The 11,385-nt window shown below is 39.8% G+C and overlaps 1 protein-coding gene across 1 annotated transcript; it reads right to left on the reverse strand.

The window, feature by feature from the left end:
• Window positions 1-222: 222 nt before the first annotated feature.
• On the reverse strand, window positions 223-7,289 carry capns1a (calpain, small subunit 1 a). Its single transcript, XM_084374158.1, has 11 exons — window positions 7,078-7,289; window positions 5,850-5,906; window positions 5,725-5,761; window positions 5,541-5,633; window positions 5,319-5,376; window positions 5,101-5,165; window positions 3,661-3,729; window positions 3,050-3,128; window positions 2,237-2,353; window positions 2,062-2,120; window positions 223-1,941 (listed from the first exon to the last, which is right to left on the reverse strand). Exons 2-11 carry the CDS (start codon window positions 5,894-5,896, stop codon window positions 1,915-1,917), a joined length of 651 nt encoding a protein of 216 aa, XP_084230284.1. The 5' UTR covers window positions 5,897-5,906; window positions 7,078-7,289; the 3' UTR covers window positions 223-1,914.
• Between the last annotated feature and the right edge of the window lie 4,096 nt (window positions 7,290-11,385).

Below are 11,385 nucleotides of genomic sequence, written 5' to 3' on the forward strand. Positions count from 1 at the left end.
CAGCACAGTGAAGTCCAAACATTCAACTACAGGAACAAGAAAACACATTTTTGACTGGAAGGCTCCTATTTAAAGTTTAAGGTAACTATTGTTCCATTTTGAAATAATGTTTTTGTTTGGTCTGAGCGGTCCAGAAGTGAGAATCTTTTAGTCACTGACTAATGAACCCTAACCCTTGCCAGAAACGACTGTTAGCATTTCATCAAGAACAAGAACAACACATTTAACATACCCCTTTTATTGCAAATATGGCACAGGCATTTATTTTACCGGGCATTTTCAGTAACATTTCCATAACTTTGGCTATAACTACATGGTAAAAACTCTTAATAATGGCATCTTTGCGATTGGCATGCATTAGTGGCATACACATGTTATATATTATCAATTTACATATTGTGCTGGCATTATTTGGTGCAGGCATTTTGAAGTATGCAGTACAAGAAAAAGTGATCTGTAAGCTGAGACATAGATAATACTATGGCCAAGTTGTATTACCAGCGTTAAACATTAAATGGAAACATATTAGCCTGCCCAAACAACACACACTGGGATCCCTGGCTGCTTTGCATATACAGTATACAGTGCAAGTCTGATGCAAAATAATGGGAGTGTACTAATCATTAAACCATGATCTGCTTACAATAGGTTGTGATGCAAGTGTACCATAGTTCAAACCTCTACCTTACTGTTCTTTAAGCTGCAACCAAAATGGTGAGCTGTTGTTTTTGTGAACAGGTATCTCCAGTCAGTGGCTGGTTTCACAAGGACTATAAATGAGACTGGGATCTACCAAATATTAAAACTTTAGATACTTTTACAAATCTGTCTAGTTCGTGTCTGTCATAAAGTCTCTGTAAAGACATGGTCCACCCACACGTTTACCCAGATTAAACCTTTTCTTCGGGCGACTGGGCGTGTGAAGACTGACAGTAATGTCCCCAACACTCCTGTTAGTTTTGTTGCACCGGTTTAGGTTGGACAGTCTTACAATTCTAGGTATTTTCAGTCAGTGTGAAAGCTGGTTAGTCATCCACTCAGGTTGGAGTCTGGTGCAGCTTTTCTGAGAATTTATGAGGTCGCTAAATTAAGGTGTACACGTCCCCGCCCCAACAGGTAGCAAAATGAACAGCTAGGAGATGGAAATGTCAATCGTGCAGTCAAAACACGCCCAAACAGCTCTAAGAAGGATATAATTAAGCAAAATAAGTGGAAGCAAAAATTTTTAAAAAAACCAAGGTACAGCTTCACACTTAACCTCAGTTCATTCCAACAGAAAACGTTGTTAGTGATGAAGTAGATCTTCCTGTTTGTGTCAGCAGGTGACACAGCCATTTTAGTTTGACTGTCCAACGTCATGTTAGCGTTTAAACAGCTACCCAGATAGTCAAACAAAACTGAGATCGACCGATACACAGACCTCTCTAACATACAATCTTTATGAAACCAGCCACAGCCACACAGAAATGGGAGCTTTCACATTTGTTTTTTCACAAATTTCATCCTAATGTTGGCCTGCCTCCTCGCGGGCCATTTTGACTTGAGGGCATATGGGCAAGTCAAAAGCAAATGCCAAACAAGCAGACCAAGTGACACCTATTCAACATACTATTATCTTTAGGCAACTGAGTAATGTTGGACACATACTACCAGAACATTCAGTAGCATTGATTTCTGATCCGAATCTATGAGTACCATTGTGAGTGCAGGTTTGTAATTTTCTGGGTTGGTAATACAGCATCTATGCTGCCTTGCATGTATTATGGAACATCTGAAACAACACTCAATAAAACCTGAACACACAAGGGATTTGCTGAACAACAGGAAGTTGTAGGGATGGTTGAGAAAATATTTTGTACTGTGTAGACAAACAAAGTGGTTCTGTGTAACAAGCAGAAGAGACCTCGTCTGGACTCAAGAGTACATGGTCAACTGAAGCCACTGAAAAGAAACAAGAGCAGAGAAGATGCCTTTATGTAAACATGTGTATCACCTGAAACAAACGATTAAAAACCTGAATTTTAGTCAAACTGATATTCCAGTTAACAGAGTTCACTTTACCTCCTGAACGTTGACTTTGATAGTCCCATTGTTATCCTTATCCAGAGTTTTGAAGGAACCTGAATCAGAAAAGAAAACACCTTCAGTTCATGGGCCACTTGTTCTTATCACACACATAAAGCTGCTAGACCAGGAAGTAAAATCAATCCATTTTAGGACTGCTCTTTCAACTTACGGCACATGGCATCCAGCCTCACAAGGCAGCCAATGTAGTTGTCAAAATCCATGTTCCCACTTTCATCGCTGTATCTGCGAATTATCATCTGGAACAGCTGGTCATTGAGGGGGAAGCCTGAGGAAGAGATGACACCACTGCATGAACTCTTAAACAGAATTTACACAAAGGGTACACGTACAGTACATACGTACAGTACATAGGTTTAAGGCTGCACTGTTAAACACAAATATACACCCATCAGTCAGAACACTGACAGACGGGTGAAGTGAGTTACATTGATCATCTTGTTGCAATGCAATTTTCTGCTGTTCTGCGGTCTTTGCCTTCATGTGGAAGCAACTTGACATTGTAATTATCAACCCATCCAACAGCAGCCTGAAGATGAGGCTTCCTTTGAATGGTTGGGGTTTGTAACTTGTAACGGTCTGCCCATGTCCATCAAGGTGTTAGAATACAGGATGGTCAGTAATATCTGCTGAAATAGTGTTCACTGGCCATAATGAGATAAAATTAGGCCAGCCAGAGCCCTAATAATAATAATAATGAAATGATCATATTTACATGCAGGTTTCTGTCTTATGAAACAACTATCCAAATCCAGTCTTTTCTGTGTTAAATACATACACAACCCACATAGCTGTAGATGGTACATCACAAACCCTATCATAAGTTCTCACTGCATCCATGGTTATCGCTTAACCTCTATTGTTATTAAATGTACTAGTAAAGCCTCGTTTTACCTGCTACTTTTCAGTTGCTGTGTAAACATTGAAACAACAGTAGGGAAAATTTTAAAAAATTACAACTCACCAGCAGCTCTGAAAGCTTCTGGCAACTCATCTGCACTAATGACACCGGAGCCATCTCTGTCATGGGCTTTATACACCCCCTAAAAAATAAGAGTATTTAAAGCATTTACAGCATCTGGAAGTTTTCCTGCTATTACAGTACTGACGCTATACGAGAAAGTCTTCAAAAAGAATAAAGTTATAATTGACTTTGTTTTCTTGCACTGTGGGTTTAATTCAACCAACAAGCACAAAATACATGTGTTATTACTGACAGAGTAAGTTATTGCTTCTTGTTGCTGCTTAATTATATGTTCCACATGTAAACAATTTAATATTGTGTGCCCTTCAAGAAACACACAGATAGTAGACAGACGTACAATAAGTACAAGGGACATTAAACAAGTAGACTTAAAAATACTAAAAAGGATTTAGATAAGAGAAAGAAAATATAAATATGTAAAAAAAAAAAAAAAAAAAAAAAATGGTATTATTGCACAGGATAATTGCACAAGATGGCTTTAAGATTCAGTTTCTTAAGTGTTCACTGTTACTGGAAATGGTTAACACTGACCACAGGAATGTAACAGAAACAGATGTGCCACACAAATAAAACAGGACTGCTGTACTTGCCTGCCACTTCTTTATATTGTTCCAGAGGTGTTTGAATTCGTGAAAGCCGAGTTTTCCAGTGCTGTCACTCTGAAATGGCGTTAAGGACAACAGATGTCAAGTCATCAAGACCAGCTTAGACAAACAGTCGGTTTACTTGTAGGCATGCTGTATTTGCACAAGGCGGATGTTACGTGCCTTCTTCATTCATATAGTACAGAATATCTACTTTTTCCCGACCTGCTCACCAAACTGCAGATGGGGTTTTACTCTAAAAATTAAAAAGATAACATAACTCCCATTTTGCTACCTTTACACTGTTTTCTTGTCAAATGTGCAATTAATATTGATTATCAGATAAACATAATTAAGAGTTTGTCACAGCTTGCATTACAGAGCTATGAATCCTGTTAAGTCTAAGCAAAGTCTCAGTGCTTGGTTTGACAGAATCTTTAGGACTGTCCCCTACTTTGGGAGCAGTGTGTTCAAGGTAATCCGATATCTGCTCAGTGCTGAACCCTCACACATTTCAAGGTCATTAATCCTCCCCATCTGATGCTGCAGGCCAAAAGGAGGCCAGGCTTGGCCCATTCGTTAAAATCTGTTTTCTGTTTGTGAATCATGGCAGTACTTGGCCTCAATGTTGAAATGCATGTGTACAGTAGGGTTGGCATATGACGATGTCCAGTGAAACATCGTAATGGACATCATTGTTAACACTGCACTAATAGCAACCTCCAATCTGACTCACCCCAACGAGAAAACTTTCTCCAGTCACCAGCAAAGGGAGTCAGATCGACTATGCCTAGTGCCTAGCTTTGGAGTCTTTGTCTCCACACCACAGGTCTGTAACTTAGCTGTTTTCAGCCTCAGAAGCGTGAAACAAAGTTAGGCTGCTAACTATACTGAGGAAGCTACGCTAAGGAAACGCACATAACAACGGTGCAATTGAAAGAAACACTAACAATGACACACAGAAAAGAAACACTGCCGCCAACAATGGAACCAACTGTCTTGGGTTTGCCTCACTGTGCAGGTTTAATAAGAAAATAAAGAACATGATGTGGATATACATGTTAGTGCATTGACCAGCAACAAACTTCTTTCCATTTTCTCTCCCACATGTCACAAACGCCAACAACTCCTGCCTTACAGCAACTCTGAGGGGACACACTACTTTTTTGCGCTCTCTGGAGGGGGGGGGGCTTTTGAATCATAATGTTTCGATGCAAGGCTCAGTGGTCGATGACTGTCAGCCATCGGCCATGGCAATCTCCATTGGCCCAACCCTAGTCTGCAGCCTTAACGAGCTGTGGGTGTGATGAGCAAACACATCTTTTTAAAGCCAACTGTTGATGTATTTGTTCTGTTCTGTGTTTTTCCACTGTGCTGTCACTGACAGCTTCATACTATCACCTGGATTACACAACACATAAAGTCTACTAATGACAGAAAGGATACATCCATGACTGCCACCATGCTCCTGCAAGACTCAATGCTGAAACCATCCGTCTTCAGGTCCCCATCTGAAAGACAAGAAAAGAGTCAGTCACCATGTTGTACTTCTTTTTTAAAGACTGCATCACGACAGAGTAAGCCAGACCAAAGAACAACAAGAACTACACACAGTGATGTGTGAGAGATAGACAATACATATGATCCACACAAACATGTCTTACGCTTTGTAATGATTCTGTTCAGTATGTTCATCAGCTCTGATGGGCTCACTTCCATGTCCTATATGACAAAACATCAACAGTGTAGACATCACAACGCCAGCAGAAACCTGTACAGACACTTGCATACATGGTGTTACAAAATGGCAGAAGAAACATTCTACAGTATAGTTACTGCAAAAAACAACATATCTGAAGAGAAGTACAGGGAGACGTATAACTCACCTCCCCAGCGAGTTGCTGGAAGACTCTGCGAAACTGTCTCTCTTCATCGCTCTCATGCTGCTCTGCATATACAGCGGGTCTACGTGGCGGAGGCTACGAGACAGAGTAACAGCAAATCTTAGAATCCAGACTTAGCAGAACCATGATGTCACATAGCGTTTTTAATGTCATGACTGTTACCTACAGGGTCAGAAGGGACAAACTGGGCTGGGTCGATGTTGCTACAAAGAGAGGATCAACAATAAAGAGAGACGTTAGGCCACAAAACCACCTTTTAGGATTAGGTAAGTACTTTATGCAGATTCTCACCTGACAACATCAATGATGCCACCGATAAACTTTTTGGCAAAAAACATCTTCTGTCAACTGTGAATGCAGAATGTGACAAAATTAGGCAAGAGATTTACAAGATTCATTAAAACATTACTTGACATCAAACTTCAGCACTATGGGATAAAGATTTGAAGATAAAAGTTGAAATTATGGCAACATTGATCAGTTGTGGCTAGGGTAATTTAAGCAGAACATGATTAAGATACAAAACAGATCAGATCGATTAACAAGATCTTAATTCCAACTCCTTTCTCTCATAAGGAGGTGTGACTTAATTGTCTTGATACAGTGCACAGGTCTGTAACTCAGAAATCTCAAGCAAAACCACAATTCAGTATCTCGTTCATTTTTAATAATGGAACAATTAATAAGAATCCGAAAGCAGGAGAAGATGAAAAGTAAAAAAAAGCAAACATGACATACAGACAATGTAATGTGAATGTCCACCATTACAAACGTGCACTGTTTATAACGTCCTTCACTATTCGGCCCTGTCATGACCATGCCAAGTTAAATGGTTTGGTGTTTCAGTAGCTAGCTTAGCTACAGCACTGACTGAGCTTGTCATCTATCAAGCAACGGCACGTCCTGTGTTTTCTTTGATTAACGTTTCGCTGTCTAATCAGCGGCACACCCACTGTACCAACCCCAGTGCAATTCTTTCCTGTTATGGGAAAAAAAGGGGGAATGCCGCACCCAGACTGCGAAAAATAGGTCCGATTAAAAAGGTTATCAAAGTGCATCATACGTTTAAAATGACAACTTTGACATAAAACAGCACTCTGAGAGCCAATCTTTGTGCTTTAAAAGCCCGGACATTCAATAAGTTACCGTTGATGTAAGTTAGCGGACAAGTTACAGTCGAAGATTAGCTTTAGCGTTAACGTTATGTCAGTTTAGCTAGCTGTTATTCAAGTGCTAATCAAATGCGGATGACTGACATCGTTAAAACAATGTCTTAAACATGTAACCTCTTCACTTAACAGGACGGGTTTAAGCAAGGACGAACTGACGATAGCCTGAGCTGCTAAGTAACTTTAGCTTTAGCTAAGCTAATTTACATGCGGAACGTTAGATAGGCTGCCTGTCAAATGTAGCAAAACTCGGAATTACAGTGACTAACATGTATCTCATCATAACACATCCACACGGGGTTTAAAGCAAAGGATACTTCTGTCGTCTAGACCTCGAAGTTCATATTTACCGTGAAGAAACAGCACTTTGTTGAGGGTGAGGAAAGGGTGTTTAGCCGAGTTCCCGAGTTTAACCACAGCTGGCAGAAGGCTCCGTCAACACGCCCCAACTAGCGCTACGGAGAGTAACTGTTGTGCAAGAGGAGGTGTGACAGTTGTTTCCGTCTTTGCTTCGGGGTTCAGCAAAGATTCTTGTTCGCAAATGTACGCACGCACAGGCTCAGTACGACGCGATACCCTCCTTTTATATAGTACCCGTCGTCTGGTTGTGCGAACAGCGACGTAAAAAGGGCCTTGAAAAGCGTACATGTCAACCATGTGTGGATATTTGTTTTAGCCTTCCGCAGTGCAGTGTGCAACTCTGGTGAGATATGCCAGTCTGCTTATAGGCTATTATGTACATAAAGTAGAGTTAGGGTTTAAGAGTAAGAGTTTAAATGGTACACTTATAAAAATCCAAACGTTTGTCGTTCAGTGTGACTCATCAAAATGATGTTAGAATTAGTTTGACGGTCGTTTAATGTAATAGTGCACAGGTCTACATACCGTGTTATCAACAACAACAACACTTCCGAGACAGACCATTTCTCTCTTTACACTAAAACCATCTTTGTTGTATTTCTGCTTTATCTGATTTATTAATGTATTTCTGCGCGGTGTGTGAACTCAGTTAAATATCCCTCCTTCATGTTTCCTCTCAATAGATAGCTCCAGTGAACATGCTTTGAGGTTTTTTTTGCCCTTCCCCCCTGATGATACAATTCCAAGACAAGTCATTAACTTGTTCTACAACAACAATAACTCAAGGAAGTTTAAACACAGGAAAGATCTGTGGGCCAGCACCACGCCTTAAAAACTAATGATATCTATTTTTATTGTTCCTCCTCGACGGTCATCTTCAACTTTGACTTCTACAGAGATATAAAAAATATTTAGAGGACCTTTTCGGTCTTAGGATATAATATGCAATATACATAAGACTGATGTGAGGGTTATAGTTTTATTGTAGTATTCCTCCTTTAATAAAATTGTGAAATGTGTTGTGTGGAACCAACTGCCTCATGTGGTTCTCAGACTTTTTGTGGCATGCTCCCCTTCGGAAGCCGAAAAAGTTCACGTTTCCAACCCCCCAATTTTTATCAAGAAAAAGATTCAAGTTGGATTTTACTGAAATAAAGGTCAGTGCAATAGCATCGGCAAATCTCGTTTTTCTATTTTCCCTAGATAAATCGTATTCAATAACTTCCACTCTATATTTCCCCTTGTCATCCATTCCATTTGAAATTCATCATGTGTTTTCTGTGTGTTGGAAATATAGATTTATATGTGCTGTACCTCACAGTACTTCTCTCACCTGAGAGTAACAGCCTGATTGTATCAGTCTTGTGTCAGGCATTCCAGTCTGATTTGTTCTGGCTGTCTTCACTGCAGAGTCTGAGCCCTTTGATCAGGAGGGTCAGTCTGTTTGTCACTCTGCTAACATCACTGAATGCGACAGTAAGAAAATGACATTGATCTTCATTTGGCTGAAGACCCCCCTTGAGCTCCATTGTTGACCCAGATTGGTCCCTGCAATGTAGTCTGAGAACCACTGCATTATTTTTATTTTATTATATTTCACCTTATCAGAATAGTGATCTAAAATGTGTTTCTGGCTCAAGATGTACACTGTCCAAATGGTAGAAGCTGCAACTGTTTGATCAAGGTAAAATGATATGCTTTGTTATGATGAAGTACTGTAGCGCTGCAGAGATGTCCTGGCCAACAAATCTTGTTCCACTGATGTTTGGTACTGACTCCAACAAACATCACATCATCAGGATTTTAATAGTTCTTTTTTTGTTGTTTGTTTGTTTGTTTTTTTTGGTGAAAATGAAAATTGTCATGCAGAAATGATCCTTCCCACTAATCATGAATCATATCACAATTGTAGTATCTGCCATTATAATTGACAGACTGAGGAACAAAAGAGTTGTGGGACTGTAAATCTTCTGTTTGATGGCAAAAGCTGGTATTCTTTAAATAAAATGCGAGAGGTGTCAGATGTAATATGACCTTCAGAGACATCATACTTTTAGTATAGGTAGTTTGAAAACTTGACTCAAGCGGTTGACACACAAGCCGTGAGCTGATATGTAGTCGAGGTTTAAGCTGAACAGAGAAATGGACTGTGTTTGTACTACTGTTATAGATTGAAAAGATAATACCAGGATCTGTTTGTTTGCTCCATGTACTTTGTCTCCTCAGAAAGTAAATGTGTTGTTGTGCCTTGCTACAAATCTATATGTGCACTCCGGGATAAAGCAGCTATTTTCCACCGATGCCCAAATATTTGTATAATCTGAGAGTTATGGGTATGAGTTAATAAGAACACTATCCATACAATACTGGTGAATACAGGGTCAGTTTCAGTGCCTTACACAGACAATAATGTAGTATCTGAAAACTTCAATATAATCATTTGCAGAATCAGTTTTATTATCTGCGTATAGTGTGAAGAGTGGAGGTGAGCTCACACACTCCTGGCCTGCTCGTGAGTTAGTATCATTGGAAGATAAATATGTGAGATTAACTTTTACTATCTGTGCTCTATTTGTAAGAAATTAATGGTACCACTGAATCAGATGAGGATAAACCTCCGTTTGAATCATCTTCACCAGTAAGGGCTCTGGCTGAATTGTGCTGAATGCAGCTGTCAAATCTCAGAGAAGAGCCCCAGCTGTAGGGTTGTCTACATGCTTTAATGTTACATTATCATCACTATCAATGTTGCATTTTCTGTGCTACGATTCAGCAGCTATTACATGTGAGGTTTTCCACATTTCACAAATTATGTGGGAACAGATAGGCTGCCACACAGGCGCAATGTTTGGAAAGTAAATGCACTGACGTTATCTGGTCTTGTGGCCTCTCTCTGATTTAAACGTTTTAAAGTGCTCCTCACCTGCTCAACACAGACACTATCTATCTGCCTGCACAGGTACACCTGAATTAAGTAAAACATATTCAGTTGGTTTGCAATCTCTGGGTCCTTATCGGCCACTAATGCTTTCTGAGTGGTCACAGTCCAATCAGTGTCTTCACAGTGTCACATAAGTGTTTGGTATTGGATTTGTAGCTTGTGTTCCCTCTGCATTTTGTAACTCAACCCATTCACCAGAATAAATGTTGGTAACGTACATTTCTGGACACCACAAGAGTATTTGTCTATGTCTATGTTGAAAGTTTACATTTGATACGTTGAAACTTTGCTTTTCTTCAATTTTTGTTCAATTTTCAATTTTATGTTGTGACAACACTGGGCTAATAGTCTGGTTAGGTTTAGACACAGAAAAATACTTCTACCAGTGGTACCAATACTTCCGTGAGCTGGGTGCATAGGAGAGGGACGACTAGACCAAAAGCTGCGAGCAAACTCCCGCACACTGTCCAGCTAGCAAAAGTAGATTTATTTGTGATGACCCGCTACATTCCTAAATGGTGACAGACTTGCAGCCACTCACGTTAAGATGGCTTCTCTGTAACAACTTTTTTTCCTGATGAAGGTCTAGTACCAAAACGTCACACCTAAATGTAATTTTGTAAGTGTTCAGGAATTTGCTTGCAACCTAAGGTTTAGGCACGCAAACCACTTGGTTAGGGAATCCTAACCTGGTTGTGATGCCACAAACAGCCTAGAAATTGTCATCCAAATATCAGCTTTTCTGCCACTAACTCATTAAAAAAAAAGTTTTTCCGTGTTTATAAATGTTCAAACATTGTAACGAAGAGTGGTCCCTCTCTGGCTTTTATGAAACGCACACATTTCACATATCCGTGGTTTGCAGAATTGTACGATGCCAACATTTTATTCTGGTGACTGGGCAGCGTAAATTCCCCATTAAATATTTTTTCTACACGTTGAATTCTCTTGAGTCCCTGTTCTCAAAGGCAATCTTGCTCAAATCCATAGTATAGTTAACATCCTGAGTTATGTACATCTTGTTATTTGGATAGATTTTCATCTCCCTGGTTGGTATCTCTGACTACACAAAAAACTCTGTGTAGTCTGCTGTTACTGTTAGTGACAGCCAAGGCCCCACTGGAGCTCCGGCACGATGTTTTCCCTGCCATAAATCATTCTGTTTGACTTTGCTATATCTATAAATGAAAGATTTCTTTGGAAAAGAATATTTTTATGTCAGTTAAACAATTTCATAGAGGAACTGGGATGCTGTTAAAAAGCCCTAACAGTCCCCTCTGAAGATTTGCCAATGGACTTGGGGCATGTTAAAAAATGATAGCACACCACATTGAATAATTAAACACAGCTTAATGAG

The sequence above is a fragment of the Pagrus pagrus genome (assembly GCF_965226575.1).
Source record: "Pagrus pagrus genome assembly, chromosome: 14".
Taxonomy (NCBI): domain Eukaryota; kingdom Metazoa; phylum Chordata; class Actinopteri; order Spariformes; family Sparidae; genus Pagrus; species Pagrus pagrus.